The sequence below is a fragment of the Canis lupus genome, chromosome 20 (assembly GCF_011100685.1).
Source record: "Canis lupus familiaris isolate Mischka breed German Shepherd chromosome 20, alternate assembly UU_Cfam_GSD_1.0, whole genome shotgun sequence".
Lineage (NCBI taxonomy): Eukaryota > Metazoa > Chordata > Mammalia > Carnivora > Canidae > Canis > Canis lupus.
In genome coordinates, this window is record NC_049241.1 from 38,984,006 (window position 1) to 39,010,153 (window position 26,148).

At 36.9% G+C, this 26,148-nt stretch overlaps 1 protein-coding gene across 8 annotated transcripts in view; it reads right to left on the bottom strand.

Moving 5' to 3' along the window:
• DOCK3 (dedicator of cytokinesis 3) overlaps positions 1-26,148 on the bottom strand; it is a 504,793-nt gene that overhangs the window by 376,886 nt on the left and 101,759 nt on the right. For all 8 annotated transcript variants that reach the window (XM_038566321.1, XM_038566316.1, XM_038566315.1 and 5 more), the window contains exon 3: positions 112-152. In XM_038566321.1, coding sequence (XP_038422249.1) covers positions 112-152 — 41 coding nt within the window. The remainder of the gene's footprint in view (positions 1-111; positions 153-26,148) is intronic.

Consider the following 26,148-nt stretch of genomic DNA (forward strand, 5'->3'; position numbering starts at 1 on the left):
GAGTATAACTATTGCAAAAGATTAGAAGATGGACAAGTAACAATTGTTTTTATATCAAATAAACATACTAGGTAGCTTCCTACATTAGAAAAGGTAACAATAAACTTTTACCTTTACATTTGGCTTCTTTGTTGAAACTCCTCTGTACCAACCTAAAACAAAGCATACAAAGGATATTAAAATCATAATGTTATTTTCTATAAAACACATAATATGACTTTTTAAGAGGAAAAATTAATGCAAAACAAATAGTGTACCTTTATTAGCAGTAGTTTGCTCTAGAAGGAACAGTCCTAGAATACACTTCCAATTTTCTTCAAAAGGTAAAACTTTCAACCGAATAAAGCCCCCAAATTAAAAAAGACCTCAGAGAACATGTAATTCAACTCCATGAAAATTCAGATGAATTAGTTAGGGGCAGGAAAATGCCAAAATCATATAGCTTTTTTGGTAGCAGATAGGGACTACAGCCCAGACTTTCAGTTTCCTGGTTTTATTCAATGTTCCATGCACAAAACTACATTTCTTGGCTTTCCAGATGCTAAAGTTGACATCTCTTCTTCAGTTATTTCTTCTCAGCATTCACACAGCATTAATAATCAAAGTTTCAATTACAAAATAAAAACAATTTTCAGGAAAAAATTTCATTATCAACTTTTCTCGATTCCAATCTATTATTTTTAGAGTTTTGTTATAGTTTCTCTCCTTGAGTTTTAAGAGGAAAATGTTCCAATGAGGTGTATTGAATGAAGAAAATGAAGAAAAGGAGATTATTGATAATAATTAATAATAACTAAGAGCTTATAGTTCTATGTACTGCAATAGAGAGGTTGTTCTACATGAGAGACTCCTAACTCTGGGAAACGAACTAGGAGTGGTAGAAAGGGAGGTGGGCGGGGGGTGGGGATGACTGGGTGACGGGCACTGAGGGGGGCACTTGATGGGATGAGCACTGGGTGTTATTCTATATGTTGGCAAATTGAACACCAATAAAAAATAAATAAAAATAAATAAATAAATCAGAGAGAGGTTGTTCTATATGCATTAATCTTTAAATCTTGCAAAAAAAGCTATGAGGAAAAAGTCAACTTTCCTGAAATCATTACAAACAATAAAAGAAGAAATATCCTTGTTTATGTTTAGTGCAACAGCCGAGATAAGAAATTTGAATAACTCAATTCTACCTGGAGAGTTTCAGTATCTTCATTTATTAAAAAGAAAAAAGTGATTTACCAAATGTGACATTTTATAGTAACTTAAGAAACAGCACAGAGAATGATATCAGCAGGAATGGCAGAGTAAGGATCTCCAAAAAAGCCTCTCCTCAATAAAAGGAATAAGAATGCTGGCAAAAACTGTCAAAATCAAATTCTACAGAACTCTGGAAGTAAACCAAAGACATGATGTAATCCAAAAAGTACTTATTCAAGAAATCTGATTCTTGGTAAGAACAAAGACCTTTTTAATTTGCCCTGCAAGCCTTGTATTAGACTTGAAAACCAAAAGTCCCATGTTAGAGATGAAAACCAGAAAACTAACAGCCCCTGAAGGAGACAGAACAGGGGAAATAAAAAAATAAATAAATAAATAAAGAGGTTTATCATGTGTACAAACTGCAAAACTCAGTACTATTAAGATGTCAATTATCCCTAAATTGGTCTATAGATTCAATGCAATGCCAATCAAAATCCCAGCAAAAATCTTGGTAGGTATTAAGTTCTTTCTAAAATTTAGGTAACTGACTACTAGAATAGTCAAAATAATTTTGAAAAGGAATAAAAAATGTTATTTCCAATGAAATACACTGGAAAACAAAAAAACCCACATGTAACTAAACAACTGATTTTCAAAAAGGGTGCAAAGGAAAATAATAGTCTTTTTAACAAATATCCATTGCTGAAACAATTGGATATACATAAAACAAACAAAAAAACCCCTCAAACCTACATAAAATTGCCTCAAAATATATCACAGAGTTAAATGTAAATGGTAAAACTGGTACAAGAACAAAAGTAGAATATTTTCGTGACCTTGGTTTAGACAAGGATTTCTTAAGCATACTCTATAAAAGAATTAATAATGTAATCTTCATAAAAGTTTTAAAATTTTGCTCTTCTAAGAGTCACAAAACTGTTAGAAGAAAACAGTGAAAATCTTCATGATATAAACTTGAAAATGATTTCTTGGATATGATACCAAAAGCACCGGTAACAGTAAAAATAGTAAAGTAGAAATAGATAAATGGGACTACATCAAAATTTAAAACTTCTGTGCATCAAAAGACAAAATCAACAGCATGGAAAGACCACCTAATGCCAATAAAAATCTCAACAAGTTGTTTTCTGAATACTGACAAACTGAGTCTAAAGTTTATAAGGGAAAGTAAAAGACCTAGAATAGGCAACATAATATTGAAGGAGAGTAACAAAAATGGAAGACTCACACTACCTGACTTCAAAACTTACAATTATAAAGCTACAGTAATCAAGACAGTGCAATATTAGAGCAAGAACAAATAGATCAACAGAACAGAATAGAGAGCACTGAAGTAGACCCACATAAATAATAGTCTGATCTTTAAAAAGGAACAAAGATGCTACAACTGGTGCTCGGAAAACTAGACACAACATTTTAAAATAATGAATCTAGACACAGACATTTATGTCCTCACATTCTTCACAAAATTAACTCAAAATGGATCAAAGATCTAAATGTACAACACAAAACTAAAAGAGAAAATCTAAATAACCTTGTGTATAGCAATGACCTTTAAGGTTGTACACCAAATGCATGATCCATGAAAGAAACAATCAATAAGCTAGACTTCATTAAAATTAAAACTACTGCTCCGCAAAAACACACTATCAAGAGAATTCAAAGACAAACCACAACCAGGAGAAAATATTTATAAAAGGCACATCTCAAAAAAAAAAAAAAGGCACATCTCATATAAGACTGTTACCTAAAATATACAAAGAATGTTTAAAACTTAATAATAAAAACACCTCAGTTGAAAAATGGGCAAAAGACCTGAATAGATACCTCACCAAAGAAGATATACATATGGCAAAATGCATATGAGTGTTCAATACCAAATATGATTCAAGAATTGTAAATTAAAATGAGTTTAAAACATATCTACTATAATGGCCATAATCCAAAACACTGACAACACCAAATGCTGATGTGAAAAGCAACAGAAACTCTCACTCATTGCTGGTGGGAATTCAAAATGGTACAGCCATTCTGAAAGGTGGTTTAGCAGTTTCTTAGAAAACTAAATATAGTCTTACCACAGGATTCATCAGTCTGACTGTTTGGTACTTACTCAAATGAACATTCATGTCCACACAAAAATCTGCATCTGGATGTTTACAGCAGCTTTATTCATAACTGCCAAAATGTGGAAGCAACCAAGATATCCTTCAGGTAAATGGATAAATAAACTGTGGTACATCCAGACACTGGTATATGCTGAATACAGTGACAAAAAGAAATGAGCTATCAAGCCACAAAAAGACATGGAGGAACTTAAAGTGCATAATACTAAATGAGAAAAGCCAAATTGAAAAGGTCACATACCATATGATTCCAACCATATGACATCCAAAAAAGGCAAAACCATGGAGGCAATTAAAGTATCAGTGTTTGCCAAAGGCTGAAGGGAGTGAGAGTGGGAGGAATAAATAGGTGGAGAGGATCTTTAGGGCAGTGAAACTATTCTATGTGATACTATGGTGGTAGATACTTGTCATTATACATTTATCCAAACCAATAGTACAATACGAAAAGTGAACCCTGATGTAAACTTTGGATTTGGGGTGGTAATAATATGCCAATGTAGGTTCAATGATTGTAACAAATGTATCCACTCTGGTATGGATGTTGATAGTGGGAGAGGCTATACATGTATGGGGGTAGGGGGCATATGGGAATTTCCTGTACTTGTTGCTCAGTTTTGTTGGGAGCCTAAAACTACTCTAAAAAATAGTCTATTTTTTAATGCATTTTCTATGTGATCCACAAATCCCACCTCTAAGTATTTAATCAATAGGAAAAAAACCCATACTAAAATCTATACACAATGTTTATAACAACTTTATTCATAATCTTCAAAAATAAAGCAACTCAAATGTCTATCAACTGCTACATGGATAAATAAAATGTGGCTTAGATCTGTATGACAAAATACTACTCAGAAAAAAAACAAACCACAGACACATACAATATGAATTAATTTTGAATGCATTATGCTAAGTGAAAAAAAGCCAGGCACAACAGGATATACAATGTATGATTCCATTTACATAACATTTTAGAAAACACAAAACTAGAGGGACAGAAAACAAATTGGTGGTTTCCAGGCCTGGGAAAAGAGGATTAGGAAGGTTGGTTGACTACAAGGAACCTGATGTTACACTTGGGGGTGACAAAAATGTTCTGTATCTTAACTATGGTTACAGTTATACATTTATCAAAATTCAGTTATATGAATAACTTAACTATGGTTACAGTTATACATTTATCAAAATTCAGAGAAATGTACTCCAGAAAGGGTGACATTTACTGTTCATAAAAATACCCCAATAACCTGACTAAAACAAACATACACACACACACACAACAGGATAACACTTCACATCTACTACATTGGTTAGAATTTTTATTTTAAATTCTAGCAATAGCAGATGCTGGCAAGAGATTCTGGAGCAATCAGAGAGTGCTAGTGAGAGTGATAATAAATGGCCCCCACTTTCAAAAACAATGCAGTATTTATTATACGTGTATTGTATAACACTAGAAATGTACTTCTGTATCTTATCCCTCCTTTATACAGTAGCATTGATTTGGAGATATTACTGCATTCTAGAGAAATTTTTGGAAATGGGGAGGGTCGAGTTAACGACATTAAAAATATTTATATTTTCAAAATGCAAAGATTCTTAGGAGAAACACAGTGTAAATCATGATCTTAGGTTACACTGTTTCATGCACAAACAACAAGAAAATAAATTTGACTTCATCAAAATTAAAAGCTTTGTTCCTCAAAGGCCATAAAAAAATTAAAATATAACCCACAAAATGGACAAAAATATTTACAAATCATATACCTGATAAAAGACTAGTATCCAGAATATATAGAGAACTCATAACTAATTGAAAAGATAATTTTTTAAAACAGGCAAAAGATTTAAATAAACATTTCTCCAGAGAAAATACACAAATGGCCAATAAAAACATGAAGCAAAGTTCAACATCATTAGTCATTAAAGAAATACAAATCAAAACTATACTGAGATACCATTTTTCCCCCAATAAAACAGCTGCAATGACAAACACAGTGACAAGCATTAACAGAGATAAGGAGATACTGGAATGCTAGCACATTACTGACAGGTTTGTAAAATGGTGCAGCCACCTTAGAAAACAGTTTGCCAGTTCCTCAAAATGTTAAAGGTAGAGCTACCATATGACCCAACAATTCCCCTCTTGAGTATATAACAAAAAAATTTTAAAGCAGGTATTCAAACAACTATCTGCATACAAATGTTCACACCAGCACCATTCACAACAGCCAAAAGGTGAAAACAACCCAAATGTATGTCAACTGATGAATGGATAAATAAAATACGGTATATGTCTACAATAGAATACTACTTAACTATAAAAAGAAATCAAGTTCTGATACATGCTTCTATATGGATGAATCTTGAACACTGTGCTAAGTAAAAGAAGCCAGACACAAATTCAATAATTACGCTTATATGAAATGTCTAGTATAGGCAAATCCATAGACAGAGAAAGTAGGCTAGTGGTTGCCAGGGTCTGGGGGGAAGAAGATTACAGGGAGTATTTGCCAACAGGAGTGTGGTTTCTTTCTCAGGTTATACAAATATTCTAAAGTTAGTCAGTGGTGATGGTTGTAGTTGCACAACTCTATACTATAAAAAGAGTGAACTGTGTGTTTTTAAAGGGTGAATTTTATGGTATGTGAATTATGTCTCAATAAAGCTATTATAAAAGGGAAAAAGGGGCAGCCCAGGTGGCTCAGTGCTTTAGCGCCGCCTTCAGCCCAGGGCGTGATCCTGAAGACCCGGGATGGAGTCCCACATCAGGCTTCCTGCATGGAGCCTGCTGCTCCCTCTGACTGTGTCTCTGCCTCTCTTTCTGTGTGTCTCTCATGAATAAATAAAATCTTAAAAAAAAAATAAAAAATAAAAGGAAAAAAGGCAGGACAGTACTGGGTCTGAAAAGGTTGAAAGCTGTGCCCTTAGAAAATTTCCTGTACATACGCACTGAAAGACATTTACAGGAATGCACTGTTGCTGTTAATACATTACATACAATATCAAAGTACTGGTCACCCTTTCACATTTTCTCATATTTCATAAATCCTTGGGGCCACTTTGTTAAATCTTATGAAAGGTATTTTTATATCTGACTGCAATGCCATTCATGTTAACATTTGAATCTCCCTTATACTACTCAAAGAAAAACTATTAACAAGTCATGTAATCCATATGCTTCAATATAACTAACAGATGTTTTGGTGCAAATTACTATATTTCACTTATTTTTTGTTTTTATAAAATGATAATGAGAGAATAACTAGAATGAAGCACCACCTCAAGATTTAAAGTAAACAATCAGATAGCATGTTTACAAAAGTCAGTAATTTGTCATCCAATGAATTCTCACAATATTGCTTATTAAAAGCTGCTTCCTTATTACTTAAATATTTATATTAGAATGCAATATAAACTCTTGCTTCTCAATAGGAGGTCAGGGGACAGAGGAGAGAAGCCTGAGACCGGTTCTGTCAAATACTTAACAGCTTCAAAAACACAACATTATCACCTCCAGGGGATGCCAACATTGTGAGGGTCATGAGGGCTGTGCTCAAAGAATTTCAGGCATCACCTTTTCTTAAAATCAAATCTCTGCTACAAATTTTGCTAAATGTGTTCACTCTATGCATGTAAGATTTAAAACTGAAGAGAGTCAAGAAAGGATAAGAGAGAAGGAAGAAGATAGCGAACTCACATTCCTTTTATGCCTTTTACATACAGATCAAAAGCTCATAACTTCTCAGATAAAAGAACCAAAAAACCAACTCAAACATTTCCAAAATCATTAAGAATCGGTTAAAAAAAAAGGATGTTTTTAATTAGCTAGCACAATAAAGCATCTTTTAAATGTCTGTTTTTCTATTACAAGAACCCTGGACAATCTACCGTTATAGCTATAAATCTCTCCTTTCATTTTCCTCATTGATCTTTGACTTACCAAGATTTCACAGTGCTTGGTCATACTGCCTGAGACCTCATCAATTTTGCCATCATCATATGCATTAAATTGAAGAGTATACTGGAGTCATTATCATCTTAAGTCAACATCTGATGGTTTGATCACTAAGTTTAATCTGAACTTAAGATTCAGAGATATTTTTATCCTCTAACATTTTCAGATCTCAATTTTTATGGAAAAGTGAATGAGTAAAGGAAGGCATTATTACAATATTCAAGATTTTAATTTTCTACAAGACTGTTCCCTTCAGGGAACCAATTAACATGTATATTTTTAACTTAAGTCATAATATCACGATTGAATTCTAAGAAATGCTAAACAAGTACTGCCTCCAGAAACACCAGATCTTCCCTTCCTTAATAATTGGTTGCAACTCTCTAACTTCTAAGCTAGGGACATGTTACTCAAGGGAATACTGGGAGAAACAGAGAATTCTTCACTTCACCCAAATGTCTAGTGATGAAACTTTACAATGCAAGAACTATTGGGAAAAGTTTGGGTGTTGTCTTCAAATTCCAAAAGCAAAGTAAAGATCTTTGAGCCTCAGAATACCTCTGCTTAAACTGTCTAACGTTAGTTATCCCATCCCAAAGTCCTACTACAGGCTCTGCTGATCTTATCTCCCACCACTCTCTCTGCTCCTCCCCAATTAACCCTTCTACTGAAGCCACACCAGTCTCCCTGCAATTCCTTCAACTCACTAAGTAAGCTGCCACACTGCAGGCATTTATACTTTCTGCACATATGCCTGGACTGTTATCCTAGAAAACCACAGGATTGCTTCCTTACCTCCACATATTCTCTGCCCAAATGTTATTTTCTCAGAGAGACCTTCCATGATTATCCTATATAAATACATAGAAGAAGCCCACCCCACCCCATCACCCTCCCTCAATGCACACAGTCACTCTATCTGCTACCTTCTGTTCTGTCCTTCCTTAATCTTCTCATTGAGAACAGGGACTTTGCTTTATTCTTTTAGATCTGAGCCCCAGGAGCTACAAGAGTGCTTCATCTCCATTAGGCACTCAAATATTTGGTGAAAGAACGAATGCATCTGTAATATACGGGGTGATAATACCTACCTGGAAAGTTTGTTGATAAAATGTAAAGTACCTTGAGCAATTTCAAACACTCTGTAATAACTCAGTTATGGAGTGGGCAAGGTGTGACAGAGGAGTAACTTACACTGAAACTGTTTGCTAAATAACACTGTCAAGTGGAGACTTTACAGAGGAGCCTGGACTTATGAAATAAAAGAACTGCAACCTGAAGTTTCTTAATATAAATGGTATTCATTCTAAAAACATTAGGGGGTCCAAAAATACAAACTCCTAAATAGCTCTCTTAACTCATTTTTGGAAAAGGATGTAAATTTTTTTAAAAATACTCTTACCCATCTAACAAAGGTTCAAATTAGTGCATGAATTAACATCTACATCTTCTTTTCTTATGAGCAAAATGTTAATACACTCTAACAGAGATTTACCACCTGCAACAAAAAGTACAATCACGGAACATAAAACCATAGTAGATGAGTAAAGAGCCTCCAAACCCATGGAAAGTAAATAACTCTTCCAACAAAATAAGATTTTTTCACCATATAATCTGTCCAACATTACTGATCATTAATGAAACCTAAATTCTTTGCCTGACAAATATGATTTTAGCCACAATTTTATTAAAAAACCATCTCTTGGGCAGCTCCGGTGGCGCAGCGGTTTAGCGCCGCCTGTAGCCTGGGCTGTGATGCTGGAAACCCAGGATCAAGTCCCACATCAAGCTGATCAAGTCCCACATCGGGCTCCCTGCATGGAGCCTGCTTCTCCCTCTGCCTGTGTCTCTGCCCTCTCTCTCTCTCTCTCTCTCTCTCTGAATAAATAAAATATTTTTAAAAAATCTCTTGTGCTTATAGCTCAGTTTCTTTTTTTTTTTTTAAGATTTTATTTATTCTTGAGAGACACAGAGACAGAGGCCAAGAGGAGGAGGAGGAGCCTAGATTGGATTTTAGTAATTTGGTGAAAAACATATAGTGATACTGTGGCACAAGTATCTAATAAAAATACTTGTTTATGGCGTTATTTCTCCAGTCTTAGCCTCATCTGATACAGAAACAGTCCCATGCTATGCAAACTTCTTTTACCCAGACATCATAATCCTAGTGGAGAGCTCTGAAAAAGTGACACATATGCATTTCATCAACTTAAACAACACTGATTATGTTTACTAAGAATGGTAATATTACATAAATTTAAAAAGTATATACTAGTGAAATTAGAAAATTTATTAATGTATTTCCAAGAATTCTACATTAAAAAATATCATACACCTTAGCTCTAAATATGTCATTTTATAAAATGTGATTAAAAATTAAGGTAATAAATAAAATAAATTTTTAGCTGAGATGTAGTCTAAATCCTATTTCATACTGACATCACCAGAGATTTTAGAATTTAAGAGTTATTTAAAATAGTTCAAAAAGTTATTCAAAGAGTTATTTTACTTAAGCAATTAGTTCAGTAATAAGATGAAAACAAATATAGAAAAAATATATTTTTAAAAATAACCACATAACATTGAAGAGCCAGAAGCATATTATAAATTTTAGATAGACTAGGATTCACTATATTCAAAGATAATAGAACTTAGAAAAGCATTACATTAAAATATATGTCACACAAAGTTTGCCATTTTAATCATTCTTAAGTGTACAGTTTAGTGGCATTGATAGAATTGTGCAACTATCATCATGATCCATCTCTATAATTCATCTTGCAAAACTGAAAATCTGTACCCATTTACCAATCAGTAATTCTCCATTACTCTTTTCTCCCAGGTCCTGGAAGCCACAATTCTACCTTCTGACTCTGGAAATTTGACTACTCTAAATAGAATCATATCTTTTTGTGTCTGGTTTATCTCACTGAGCATAATATCCTTAACATTCATCCATGTTGTATCACAATTTATTCATTTTTAAGGCCAAATAATATTTTATCCTGTGGAGTTACCACATTTTGTTTATCCATTCATTCATCCATGGAAACTTGGGTTGCTTCCACCTTTTGGCTATTGTGAATAATGCTGCTATAAATAGGAGTGTGCAAATAGCTGTGTGAGTTCTTATTTTCAATTCTTTTAAGCAAATGCCCAGAGGTGAAATTGCAGGATAATATACTAATGATATTTTAATTTTTTAAGGACTCACCATACCATTTGTTATTCATATTTCACTATTTCATATTTCCACTAATACTATAGTTCTTTTTTATCCATATATATATGATTTGCAAATAATGATAACTTTACCTGTTCTCATCCAATTTTTATGCATCTAATATCTTTCTTTATCAAATATCAATAAGGCACAGTTTTCTGCCATAAAATTTTCAGTTATATAACATGAGATATTTATCTTCAGGATTTAATTTAATGAAATGAACCAGGTTCACTCATTGTCAAAAAGCAAGATTCTAAACCAAATATTTCAGAACACAATAAATCATTACTTTTAAATGAAAAAGAATCTCTATTAGCTAAAATATTACCATAACTTGGCTATAAGACCTTTGTATTTTACTGATCTAATTAACTGTCATAATTCAGTATATATTTATAATTAATAACTAGTGTGAATTCTTCTATTTTGAGTTAATGTACAACACAAAATAAATGTTAAACTCTGAGTATATTTGACAAAGGTAAATCGCAAGTATTTGAAATTTCTAAAAAATATATTATAGAACATATTAAACTATTACTAAGTACTATGAACTAAATTGTGTTCCCTCAAAATTCACATGTTGAAATTCATATGTCCAAAACCACAATGTAACTATATTTAGAGTTAGGGAAGCAATTAAGGCTAAATGTGGTCCCAAGAGTGGGCCCTAATCCTACAAAACTGGTGTCCTTATAAGAAAATGAGAGAGACCAGAGAACTATCTTCCCATTTGTACAGAGAAAAGACCACTGTGAGCACACAGCAAGAAGGCGGCCATCTAAAGTCAAGGAGAGAAATCTCACCAGACACCACCATGTTGGTACCTTGACTGTAGACTTCTCACCTACCGTACTATGAGAAAATAAATGTCTGTTGTTAAAGCTTAAAAAAAAAAAAAAAAGCATTACACTATTTAAAGGTAATTAATGTAAAAATATAGAACTGAGAATACTAGATAATTGTCATAGAAGTAGGACAGCAGTAGACTAGTGTGTATCTGTCCTTATCACTAAGTGAATTTTCAGTAAATACTTACTGTATGAATGAACTGGGATAGTTGTAAGAATATGCATTTGTCAACTTAACTCTGGATTACGACTTCCATGATCGATCATGCCAAACACACTTCGTGTATATACAAAAAAAGTCACTTAACTGTTTTTTTTTATTTAAATCCAAATTTTTTAATATATAGTATAACATTGATTTCAGAATTTAGTGATTCATGACTTACATATAACACCCAATGCTCATTATAAGTGCCCTCCTTAATGAATCATCACCCATTTAGCACTTCCACCACCCTCCTCCTTCAAGTAACCTCAGTTATTTGTCTGTGTTAAGAGTCTCTTATGCTTTGCCTGTTTGTTCTTATTTTTCCTTCCACTCCCCATATTCGTGTTTTGTTTCATAAATTCCATGAGCGAAATCATAATATTTTGTCTTTCTCTGACTTATTTTGCTTAGTATAAAACACTCCAGTTCCATCCACATTGTTGCAAATGACAAAAGTTCATTCCTTTTGAAGAATGTATACATACATATATACATGGACATTTGTACTCTTTCTACAATTTGGCTATTGTTGATAGTGCTATAAACACTGGGATGTAGGTGCCCCTTCGAATCAGCATTTTTGTATTCTTTGGGTAATACCTAGTATTGCATTTCCTGGGTCATAGGGTAGTTCTATTTTTAACTTTTTGAGGAACCTCCATACTGTTTTCCAGAGTGGCTGTACCAGCTTGCATTCCCACCAACAGTGTTAAGAGGGTTCCCCATTCTCTGCATCATCGCCAACATCTGGTGTTTCCTGACTTATTAATTTTAGCCATTCTGACTGGTATGAGGTAGTATCTCATTGTGGTTTTCATTTGTATTTCCCTGATGAAAGTTATATTGAGCATTTTTTCATGTGTCTATTGGCCATTTATATGTATTCTTTAGAGAAATGTCTGTACATGTCTTCTGTCCATTTCTTGACTGGACTATTTATTTTTTGGGGTGTTGAGTTTGATAAGTTCTTTATAGCTCTGGGATACTAGCCCTCTACGTGATAAGACACTAGCAAATATCTTCTCCCACCCCATAGTTTAGTTTACCTTTTAGTTTTGCTGACTGTTTCCTTTGCTGTGTAAAAGCTTTTTATCCTGATCAAGTTGCAATAGTTCATTTTTGCTTTTGTTTTCCTTGCCTTAAGGACTTATCTTGAAAAATGTTGTTATGGCTGATGTCAGAGAAGTCACTTGCCTTTGGAGATGAGTCTAGCTAGAAGTTGCTGCTATCAAAGAAGTTGCTGCCTGTGTTCTTGTCAAGGATTTTGATGTTTTCCTGTTCCTACATTTAGGTCTTTCATCCATTTTGAACTATTTTTTGTGTATGGTGTAAGAAAGTGGTCCAGTTTCATTCTTCTACATGTGGCTGTCCAGTTTCCACATTTGCTGAAAAGATTTTTTGTCCACTGGGCATTTTTTCCTGCTTTGTCAAAGATTATTTGACCAGAGAATATTGGGTCCATTTCTGGGTTTTCTATTCTGTTCCACTGAACTATGTGTCTAGTTTTGTGCCAGTACTATACTGTCTTGATTATTATAGCTTTGTAATACAGCTTGAAGTCTGGGATTGTGATGGCTCCTGCTTTGGTTTTCTTTTTCAACATTCCTCTGGCTATTGAGATGCTCTTACCAATTTAATTTTTTTTTTTCTCTTACCAATTTAGATGCCTTTTACTTCTTTTTGTTGTCTGACTGCTGAGGCTAGGACCTCCAGTACATTGTTGAACAACAGTGGTGAGAGTGGACATTCCTGTTGTGTTCCTAACCTTAGGTGGAAAAACTGAGAGTTCTTCCCCATTGAAGATGATATGAGCTGTGGGTCTTTTATATATGGATGGCCTTTACAAGGCTGAGGTATATATTCCCTCTATTCTTACACTGTGGAGAGTTTTTATCAAGAAAGGATGCTGTATTTTGTCAAGTGCTTTTTCTGCATCAATTGAGAGGATCATAGAATTCTTGTCCTTTTCTTTATTAATGTGGTGTATCATGTTGATTGATTTGTGGATATTGAACCACTCAGGAATGAATCCCACTTGGTCATGGTGAATAATCCTATTAATGTACTGTTGGATCCTATTGGCTAGTATCTTGGTAAAGATATTTGCATCCATGTTCATCAGGGATACTGGTCTGTAATTCTCATTTTTAGTGGGGTCTTTGTCTGGTTTTGGGATCAAGGTAATGCTGGCCTCACAGAATGAGTTTGGAAGTTTTTCTTCCATTTCTATTTTTTGGAACAGCTTCAGAAAAATAAGTATTAACTCTTCTTTAAATGTTTGGTAGAATTCTGCTAGGAGACTACCTGGTACTGGACTCTTGTTTGTTGGGAGGTTTCTAATTACTGCTTCAATTTCTTTGCTTGTTATGGGTCTGTTCAGGTTTTCTATTTCTTCCTGTTTTAGTTTGATATATTATATGTTTCTAGGAATTCATCCATTTCTTTCAGATTCCCTAATCTGTTGGCATATAATTGCTCAGAATATTTTCTTACAATTCTATTTCTTAGATGTTGGTTGTGATCCTTTCATTCATGATTTTTATTAATTTGGGTCCTTTCTCTTTAATTTTTTTAAAGACTTTATTTATTTGAGAGAGACAGAGCTCGAGCAGAGGGAAGGGCAGAGAGAGAACCAGATTCCCCACTGAGCAGGGAGCGCAATGTGGAACTCAATCCCAGAACTCTGGGATCATGACCTAACTGAAGGCAGACACTTAAATGACTGAGCCACCTAGGCACCCCCTCTTTACTTTTGGAAAGTCTGGCTAGGAGTTTATCAATTTTGTTAATTCTTTCAAAGAACCAGCTTCAGGTTTTGTTGATCTGTTCTACTAGATTTTTAAATTTCCTGTTACTTATTTCTGCTCTGATCTTATTTCCCTTTTTCTGCTGGTTTTAGATTTTATTTGCTGTTCTTTTTCCAGCTCCTTTAGATGTAAGGTTAGGCTGTGTATCTGAGACTTTCCTTGCTTCTTGAGGAAGGCTTGTAATGCTATAAACTTCCCTTTATGAGCACCTCTGATTCATCCCTGGACTATCATGTTTTCATTTTCATTTGCTTCCACATATTTTTTTTTCTTTCTTCTTTAATTTCCTGGTTAACCCATTTATTCTTTAGTATGATGCTCTTTAACCTCCAAGGATTTGTGGTCTTTCCAATTTTTTTTCCTGTGGTTGACTTCAAGTTTCCCAGCACTGTGGTTTGAAAATATACATGGTATGATTTCCATCTATTTTTTTTTTTTACTGGTTGAGGCCTGTTTTGTGACCCAGTATGTGATTTATTCTGGATAACGTTCCATGTGCACTTAAAAAGAATGTGTATCCTGTTGCTTTAGGATGAAATGCTTTGACTTTACCTGTGAAGTCCGTATCGTCCATTGTCATTCAAAACCATTGTTTCCTTGCTGATCTTCTCCTTAGATAATCTGTCCATTGCTGTGAGTGGGGTGTAAAATGTACTATTATTGTATTATTACCAATAAGTTTAAGTTTGTTATTGATTTTTATATTTGGCAGCTCCCAAATTGTAGGCATAAATATATGCAACTGTTAGATCTTCTTGTTGGATAGACCCCTTTTTTCTTCATCTCTTATTAGTCTGTTTTATTTTTTTATTATTATTTTTTTATTAGTCTGTTTTAAAATCTATTTTGTCTGGTATAAGCATTGCTACCCCAGCTTACTTTTGATGTCCATTAGCATGATAAATGGTTCTCCACCCTCTCACTTTCAATATAGAGGTGTCTTTGGATCTAAAATAAGTCCCTCTTGCAAGCAGCATATCGCTGGGTCTTATTTTTTTAATCCATTCTGATACTCTATGTCTCCTAATTGGAGCATTTAGTCCATTTATATCCAAGGTAATTACTGAAAGATAGGACTTCAGTGCCCTTGATTTACCTATAAAGTTGTTGTTCCTGTAGATTGTCTCTGTTCCTTGCTAGTCTTTGTTGCTTTCGGTCTCTTTCTCTTGCTCAGTGGGTCTCCTTTAACATTTCTTGCAGAGTTGAGTTAGTGTTCATGAACTTCTTTAGTTTTTGCTTGTCTTGGAAACTGAAACTGTCTATCTCTCCTATTCTGAATGACAGCCTTGCTGGATATCGTATTTTGGGCTGCATGTTTTTTTTCCCATTCAGTATGTTGCATATATCATGTTACTTTCTCCTGGTCTACCAAGTTTCTGTGGACAGGTCTGCTGCTGACCTTGTGTGTCCACCCTCGGAGATTAAGGACCTTCTGTCCCTAGCTGCCTTCAGAATTCTCTCTTTATCTTTGTATTTTGCAACTTTCACTATGATATCTCTTGGTTTTGACCTGTTTTTGTTGATGTTGAGGGGAGTTCTCCGTGCCTCTTTGATGAGAAGGCCTGTTTCCCTCCCCAGATTAGGGAAGTTCTTAGCTATAATTTGTTCAGGTAAACCTTCTGCCCCCTTTTACCTGCTCTTCTTCTCCTGGGATTCCTTTGACACAGGTATTATTGCATTTTGTGGAATTGCTGAGTTCCCTAAGTCTATTTTCATGATCTATTAGTTTTCTTTCCATTTTCTTTTCAGCTTCATTGTTTTCTTCAATTTTATCTTCTATATTACCTATTTGATCCTCTGATTCTTCCATCCTCATTGCAATTACATCCAGTGGGCTTTCACTTATAGCACTTTTTTATTTTGACCTAACTAATTTTTAGGTCTTTTATCTCTGTAGCCAAGGTTTCTTTGATGTCTTCTATGCTTCTTTCAAGCCCAGCTAGTGGTCTTATAACTGCTGTTCTAAATTCTTGTTCAGATATATTGCTTACATCTGTTTTGAGCAAATCCCTGGCTGTGATTTCTTCTTGATCTTTCTTTTGGGGAGAATTCTTCCATCTTTTCATTATGTCTGGGTTTCTGTCTTTTGTGTATTAAGAAAGATTGTTATGTTTCCTGCTTCTCAGAGTAAAACTATATTAAGAAGGGTCATACACTGTCCAGGGCCTGGTGCTTCAGGGAGTGTTTCTGGTATATGCTGTGTGCACTCTGCTGTTGTGTTTTGGCTGTTCTTTCCCCCAGGTCAGTCCTCTACAGAGTTTCTCCTTGGTTGCAGTGGGAAGTGTTTGGACCTTTAATTAGGTGTGCTTTGATAAAAGCCTGATAAAAAGAAAAAAAAAAAAAACAGCCTGGTCCAAGAAAAGGGGAAGGAAAAGGAACAGAAAAAAAGAAAACAACCAAATAAACAAAAACACTATAAACCTGATTCCAAAGAAAAAGAAAGAAAAAAGAAAAAAAAAAAAAGGAGCCAGATATATATATATAAAAGGAAACAAACCAACAAAAACTATGAGCCTAATTCCAAAGAAAAATTAAAAGATTAAAAAAAGAAATTTATTCCTATTTCCACCAGAACTGAAGCTGACATTTTGGAGCACTCTATGATCAGTAGACTTGGTTCATGTTGGGGTGGGGTGACAGCTGTATTGGTCTTCTGAGTGAAAGGCCCACTGCACTGGCTCACAGTCAGACCTGCCCTAGTAAAGATGTCCCTGCAGAGTACAGGGGGGCAGTATTTGGTGTAAGTAACTTCAGCCTCCATTGGAAGCACTGTGTTTCTCTCTGAAGTCCCACTGTGCTAGTGGGCAGGGGATGGTGAGGGCAGAAGATCATATCACCCCGCCCTCTCACCCCCAGGAAGGGGAACGTGTGGCATTGCTGTTCAGGTGGCCATCACAGAAAAGCGAAAAATCTTCTCTTCTGTGCTCCAGGCTTTTGTCAGATCTTTGCCCTCAGCCATTAGCATGCTGGGTGCCACGGTTCTCCTTTGTTTCATCTCTGGCCAGAGGCTGGGATTCAAAACTCCAAATCTTAAAGGACCATAAAGGCCCACACCTGCTCCCCTCCCCCAGAGGAGAGCTTCCCAGCACTGCACCCAGCACTGCTCTGTCCCAGAAAAGCAGTCACATACTTGTGAAGGTGCCTAGAGTCTATGGTGAAGCCCCGTAGACAGCAAAAAGCTGTGACCAGGTAATCTGCCCTCTACTGTGCCTCATTCCTTTTCTGTTGATCAGCTGTTCAAAGGTGCCCAGCAGGCCTCCTATACTTGAAGAGGCAAAATAACCTCTTCTAAATGTAATCCAGGAAGAGGAGCATTCTCTTCCAGTGCAACCCAGGGGATCCCCACACTGGGATGTCTAAAACAAACCCTACACTCTGTTCTCTCTCCTGCTCTCTTCCTGACTTCTCTCAGGAAAAAGGGCTGCCTCCTCTTCGTATCACTAGGGCTTTTCTCTCCCCCAATTCACATCTCTGAACCTTGCATCTGCCATGCTCTCCCTCCAATTGTGGAAGCTGTTTCCATAATCCTCACATCAATTTCCTAGTTATTCAGAATGATTTGATGTTGATCTAGATGTGTTTGAGGGACAAGGCAAGCTCAGGGTCCCCCCAATACTCCACCATCTTAACTTCTCACTCTGATTTTTTTAAAAAACACTTTTCTTAAAATTTTAATACCATTAGGTTAGAATAGCAATAAGTAAGAAGGGAAATACAAATTAATCAATAGGGAAGGCTATTTAGAAAAATACTCTGGGTCTTGTGTATAAATATATATACAAATATTTATAAATCTATATAGATAGATATTTAAGTCATCTGAAAGTTACAATTATTTAAACATTTAGGCAAAAAGTAATGGTCAGGGCATCGGTCTGGCTCAGTCAGTACAACGTGCAATCCTTGATCTCAGAGTCACAAGTTCACGCCCCATGTTGGGGATAGAGTTTACTTATTAATAAATAAATAAAGTGCCAGGGAAAACTTTCCCTTTAAAAAAAAAAGTAGTGGTCACCTGTCCCTGTGCCATGCTCTGTGCTAGGTGTTTTCACATTTATAATCTCAAACACAGCTGACCACTGCTTTGTTAAATATGCATTATTTAGGTTGTGAATTGTCCTTGTCAGTCTCCCAATGTAAGGGAAGCTATACTATCAAAAAGAGCCAACAGTACCACTACAATGGCTACTGGCAGAGAGGCAGCAGAACAGTGTCAGCAGTGTTAAGTCAAAAGAATAAAGCTTCTATAGAGTTCAGGACATGTGACAGTCAACAATAAGCAGTCCTTTACAAAGATACTGGGTACAGACCAATTAAGTCAAATCAAAAGCACCAAATGCAGTTTAACAAAAAGTACCGTTCAACAAGAAGTTTCAAGCTTTTTATTTCAAAGGTGTAACATATCTTCACCAACAAAAGGAAAATAAATGCAAATTTATTACCCCCACCTACTATCCTGGAAGAGGAGCAGCACAGGAAGTAGAAACAGGTAGATGACAACCACAACTTCTATTCTATATCATGATTTTTTTTTAAGATTTTATTTATTCATGAGAGACACAGAAAGAGAGAGAGAGAGGCAGAGACACAGGCAGAGGGAGAAGCAGGCTCCATGCAGGGAGCCTGACGCAGGACTCGATCCCAGAGTCTCCAGGATCATGGCCTAGGCCGAAGGTGGCGCTAAACCGCTGAGCCATCCAGGCTGCCCCCATATCATGATTAAAAATAGCTTAATAAAAAAATCACGGTCCATTGTAAAGGGCAGACTTCCATGTAGATCAACTTTAGAAATCATTTACGTAACCAACTAAAAAATAAAGGGCCAAAAACAAAATCTATAATTATCTAAAAATACTGATTTTTTCTTTGATACATCAATAAAAACATGCACAGCTCACACAATTTTTCATCCTTTTCCAATTACATAATAGGCAAGAAAGAAAGTGCCAGCCACTTGTATCAACTTTTATAGAGAATTCAGCCCCAAAACAGGAAACAAAATTATTCAAAAGGTCCACATTCAAAATGATCTTGCCAGTATTTTCACTGAAAACAAAGAACAATCTACTCCACATATTTGCATAACTTAGTGCTATTTTCAATCTTCATTCATCAGCAGTTAAATATAAAAGACAATTAGCAATAAATAAATGCACATTTTAAAAATGAGGTCTTTTACTTCTAAATGAGTTACTTTTTCCTTAAAATTAGTCCCTTTGGAGAGCCACAAACAAATTTCAGTAATACTGCCATTGATTAAGATATTTTTAAAACTCTATTAGAATTCAAAAGCTTATAAACTTCTGGTCTTAGTCCTGACAAACTATTTGCATTTAACGAATACAAACCTGAATGAATACATGAAACAATTGCGTAAGAGCACTGGAAAGCAACTATCATAGATAAGACCTGAAGTACTATAATCCTTTAGAAAAGAAAACATCAAAATGAGATTCTCATTCACCTGACTTTCCATGAAGGGATCCAATAAAAAAATTTCAGTTTCACTGAGATAAGAAGAAAAAGATTAACACTGAGAGCTACCATTACAATCTCCACTTTTGGGACTGCCCAGTTCCTAAACAGGATGCAGGGAAATGCTCCAACAAGCCCAGAAGAAAGAATCAGCCAAGAGGCTAAAGAGTTGAGCAGAGCCACATTACATTTACGGGAATAATAAAACATGCACAGTAACTTTTCAACAGAAACTACAGAAATCAAAAATTAATGAGTAAAATCTTTAAAATATTAAAAGAACATATTCATCAACCTTGACTTTTATATCCAGGGAAAACATCTTTCAAAAATGATGACAAATTAAAAACTGATTGGGACGTCTGGGTGGCTCAGTGGTTGAGCGTCTGCCTTCAACTCAGGGTGTGATCCTGGAGTCGCGAGATCAAGTCCCACATCGGGCTCCCTGCATGGAACTTGCTTCTCTCTCTGCCTATGTCTCTGCCTCTCTCTCTCTGTGTGTATGTCTCTCATGAATAAATAAACAAAATCTTTTAAAAAATAAAAAACTGATTCACATAGAAGCTGAATGAATGTGCAGCAAACCTGCACTAAAAGAAACACTATTAAAATGAGTACTTGAAGTTTTCACTCAAGATGACAGAAGAGTGGTCACCTGGTCCCTTAAATTTAGCTAGATAACTATAAAAGCATTCTGAACACCCATGAATTCAACCTGGGATGTAAGAAAAGTATACCAGAACTCTTCAAGTAAAAATGTGACCACTTTTGGCAAGGTAAGAGGTGCAGAGAAGTGAATCTGGGGGAAGATAAACGGCAGGGTTAGGGGGGAGCCTCTGTAAACAGGCTACTGGAAAGTGATACCACTCCCGAGGGCAAAATCAGAACCCTTAGAAATCTACTCCAGTGAGAAACATCCCTGCCTCAAAGGTGCTCAGGTGGTGAAATGGGCAGAATTCTAGGTGGGACAGTATGGTCTCAGGATCCTTAGAGTCACAGAATTAATGCAGTGGCCTGAGCTAGTAGAGTTCCCAGGTAATGGGGCTAGAAAACTGGCTGGGGTCAGAGAGCCCAGGAGGGGGTTCTCAACTTTGTCACCATAGACCAGGAGCCAGCCTATTGGGTGACTTCTCTCTGCCTGCGGAACCTGCAGAGGACTCAAATGCAAGGACCCTCCATCTTCCTCTGGGAAGGGGAGAGCAGGTGCGTTGCACATCCCACCACTGCTCTCACTGCTAGCCCCCTACAAAATGCAGTAAGGCAAGACACTCCGACTTTCCCCAGGAGTATTGGTATAAGCATGTACCACAGGAATATGCAGACTGTGGCACACACAAAAGTGAAGACCATTTATCCCTGAGGGTTTACTGAAGAGAAGGGACTGCCATCTTTCCGCTCTAGGGCTAGAGATCAAGGCCTGGTTATTTTTATTTGGATGGTCTAAAGAGACCAAAAAGCCTTCAGAGAACAAAAGCTACACTGAGGATCAGCTTTCACTGAGCCCAGCCCCCTGGCAAGGTTGGGTGCAACTCCGCCCAGGCAGACACCTGAGAAGCAGCACAGCAGGCCCTCCCCCAGAAGACCAACTGGAAAAACAGGTGCACAGCAAATTTACAGATCCCATAAGACTAAAACTCCAGAGCTAGGGGAAAATAATATATAGCGTTCAAGGCTTTTATCTCATGATTCATTTATCTTTCAATTTATAATTTTCCATTACTTTTTTCTTTTTTCTCTTTTCAACTAGTTTCTTATTTTATCAACTCTTCGTTTTTAAGTTTCTTTTTTTAACTTTTTTTTACATTTATATTTAATAGATATATACTTCATTTTTTACTTCATTTCACTCTATTCAATTTTATTTTTGTATAATATAAGTTTTGATTTATTTACAACCTTCAGATTTAGTGTCTGCTAATACAGAGACCAAAATACACTCAAGAACAAATGGATTATCCTGTTTTGTCCACCCTGTGAGATTGTATTCCCTCTTCCTCCCTTTTTGCTTTTTTTCCTTTTGCTTTTTCTTTTGCTTTTCTGTTTTCCTTCCTGACCTCATCAGATTTGTCTAGTGTATATTTTGCTTGGGTCATGGTTGATATTTTTGATTCTGTTCACATGTTCATCCTTCTCTGGACAAAATAACTAGAAGGAGGAATTCACAACAAAAGAAAGAACAAAGATAATACTCTCTGCCACAGATCAAATTGATACGGATTTACATAAAATGTCATAGATGGAATTCAGGATAACAATTATAAAGTTACTAGATGGGCTTGGAAAAAGCATAAAAGACACTAGAGAATCTCAGTGTAGAAATGAGACCAATCAGGCTGAAATTAATAATACTCTGAGATGCAGCCTAAATTGGATGCTCTAACGGCTACAGTAAATGAGGCAGAAGGGACAGTAAGTGACAAAGACAAGTTGATAGAAAGGAAGGAAGCTAAGGAAAAGATTTTAAAAAACTAATAGCCCATGAGGAGCAGTTTTGAGAAATCAGTAATGCCATGAAAACAACCAACATCAGAATTACTTTAGTGTCTGAGGGTGAAGGGGGTGCCAGAAGGTATATCTGAAGAAATCATAGCTGAGAACTTCCCTAATCTGGGGAAGGAAATAGACATTCATATTCAAGAGGTAGAGAGGACCCCTCCCAAAATCAATAAAAATAGATCAACACTCTGACATATAATAGTGAAGCTTGCAAATTTCAGAGATAAAGAGAAAATCCTCAAAGTAGTTCAAGACAAGAGATTCCTAACATATAGAGGCAGAAACATTAGATTGACAGCACACCTATCCACAGACACCTGACAGGCCAGAAAGGGCTGGCATGATATATTCAGGGTACTAAATGAGAAAAACATGCAGCCAAGAAAACCTTATCCAGCAAGGCTGTCATTCAGAATGGAAGGAGTGACAAAGAGCTTCCTGGACAGATAGATACTGAAAGAATATGTGACCACCAAGCCAGCCCTATAGGAAATATTAAGGGGGATCCTCTAAGCGAAGAGAGAGCCCAAGAGTAACATAGGCCAAAAAGAAACTGAGACAATCTACAGAAACAGGGTTTTTAGAGGTAATACAATGGTACTAAATTCATACCTTTCAATGTTATTCTAAATGTAAATGGGCTAAATGCTCCAATCAAAAGACATAGGGTATCAGATTGAATAAAAAAGCAAGACCCATCCATATGCTGTCTACAAGAGACTCATTTTTGACCTAAAGACACCTCCACACTGATAATGAGGGGGTGGAGAACCATTTACATACAAAAGGACCTCAAAAGAAAGTTTGGGTAGCAATCCTTATAACAAATTAGATTTTAAACCAAAGACTGTATTAAGAGATGAAGAGGAACACTATATCATACTTAAAGGGTCTATGCAACAAGAAGATCTAACAATCATGAATATTTATGCTCTTGAGAGCAGCCAATTATATCAACCAATTAATAACCAAAGTAAAGAAATACATATAATAATACATTAATAGTAAGAGACTTCAACACCCCACTTAGAGCTATAGATCATCTAAACAGAAGATCAGCAAAGAAACAAGGGCTCTAAATGATACCTGGACCAGATGGACTTCACAGATACATTCAGAACATTCCATCCTAAAGCAACAGAATTCACATTCTTTTGAACTGCACATGCAACTTTCTCCAGAAAAGATCACATACTAGGTCACAAATCAGGTCACAACTGATACCAAAAGACTGGGATCATACCCTGTATATTTTCAGACCACAATGCTTTGAAACTTGAACTCAATCATAAGAGGAAATTTGGAAGGAAGTCAGATACCTGGAGGTTAAAAGCATCCTACTAAAGAATGAATGGGTCAGACAGGAAGTTAAAGAAGAATCAAAAAGATTCATGCAAACTAATGAAAATGAAAGCACAAAACCTGTTCAGAATCTTTGGGATACAGCAAAGGCAGTCCCAAGAAGGGAGTATATTTCAATACAAGCTTCTCTCAAAAATTTTTTTAAAAACTCAAATACACGAGCTAACCTTACATCAAAGGAGCTGGAGAAAGAATAGCAAATAAAGCCTAAACCAAGCAAGAGAAGAGAAATAATACAGATTAGAGAAGAAATCAATGAAATAAAAACCAGAAGAACAGATAACAGATAAACAAACTAGGGGCTGATTCTTTGAAAGAATTAATAAAATAAATAAAACTCCTAGCCAGACATATCTAAAATAAAACAGAAATGATCCAAATTAATAAAATCATGAATGAAAGAGGGGAGATCACAACCAACACCACGGAAATACAAACAATTTTAAGAACATATTATGAGCAACTATATGCCAATAAATTAGACAATCTGAAACCAATGGATCCATTCCTAGAAACATATAAACTACCAAAACTGAAACAAGAAAAAATGGAGGAGGAGGGGCAAGATGGCGGAAGAGTAGGGTCTCCAAATCACCTGTCTCCACCAAATTACCTAGAAAACCTTCATATTATCCTGAAAATCTATGAATTCGGCCTGAGAATTAAAGAGAGAACACCTGGAATGCTACAGTGAGAAGAGTTCGCGCTTCTATCAAGGTAGGAAGACGGGGAAAAAGAAATAAAGAAACAAAGGCTTCCAAGGGGGAGGAGCCCCGCGAGGAGCCGGGCTGAGGCCGGGGCGAGTGTCCCCAGGACAGGAGAGCCCCATCCCGGAGAAGCAGGAGCTGCACCAACCTTCCCGGGCGGAAAGGGGCTCCCAGGGAGTTGGAGCAGGAACCAGAAGGGCGAGGATGCCCTCGGGCTCCCGGGGACACTAACAGAGCAACTGCGTGCCCAGGGGAGTGCGCCGAGCTCCCTAAGGGCTGCATCGCGCATGGCGGGACCCGGCGGGATCTGGAGCAGCTCGGAGGGGCTCGGGCGGCGGCCTCCGCGGAGGGGGCTACGCCGCCCAGGGAGCAGCTCGGAGGGGCTCGGGCAGAGGAAGAGGCTCCGTGCGGAGGGGGCTGGGCGGTTCCAGAAGCAGCTGGGGGGGGGGGCTCGGGCGGCGGCTCTGCGGAGGGGCTACGCGGCCGGGAGCGCGAATCCAATACCGCAGGCTCTGGAACACCGCGCGCCGGGACACAGCCCAGGATCCGGCCTCCCCCGGGACAGGCAGAGGCCGGGAGGGCCCGGGACAGCAAGGACGCTCCTGCCCCGAGCTGAGCAGATCAGCGGCCCCACCCCGGAGCCTCCAGGCCCTGCAGACCGAGAGCTCCGGAGTTCCTGCCGGAGCTGAATCCAGGTTTCCAGAACTAGCCCCGCCAATAGGGCTGTTGCTTCTGGGGCCTCACGGGGTAAACAACCCCCACTGAGCCCTGCACCAGGCAGGGGCACAGCAGCTCCCCCAACTGCTAAAACCTGAAAATCAGCACGACAGGCCCCTCCCCCAGAAGACCAGCTAGACGGACAACTTCCAGGGGAAGCCAAGGGACTTAAAGTACACAGAATCAGAAGATACTCCCCCGTGGTTCTTTTTTTGTTTTGTTTTGTTTTGTATTGTTTTGCTTTTTGATTTGTTTCCTTCCCCCACCCCCCTTTTTTCTCCTTTCTTTCTTTTTCTTTCTCTTTTTCTTTTTTTTTTTTTTTTGTTTTTTTTTCTTCCTTTTTTTTCTCTTTCTCTTTTCTTTCCTTCTTTCTCTCCTCTCTTTTTCTCCTTTTCCCAATACAACTTGCTTTTGGCCACTCTGCACTGAGCAAAATGACTAGAAGGAAAACCTCACCTCATAAGAAAGAATCAGAAACCGTCCTCTCTCCCACAGAGTTACAAAATCTGGATTACAATTCAATATCAGAAAGCCAAGTCAGAAGCACTATTATACAGCCACTGGTGGCTCTAGAAAAAAGCATAAAGGACTCAAGAGACTTCATGACTGCAGAATTTAGAGCTAATCAGGCGGAAATAAAAAATCAATTGAATGAGATGCAATCCAAACTAGAAGTCCTAACGAGGAGGGTTAACGAGGTGGAAGAATGAGTGAGTGACATAGAAGACAAGTTGATAGCAAAGAGGGAAACTGAGGAAAAAAGAGACAAACAATTAAAAGACCATGAAGATAGATTAAGGGAAATAAACGACAGCCTGAGGAAGAAAAACTTACGTTTAATTGGGGTTCCCGAGGGCGCCGAAAGGGCCAGAGGGCCAGAATATGTATTTGAACAAATCATAGCTGAAAACTTTCCTAATCTGGGAAGGGAAACAGGCATTCAGATCCAGGAAATAGAGAGATCCCCCGCTAAAATCAATAAAACCCGTTCAACACC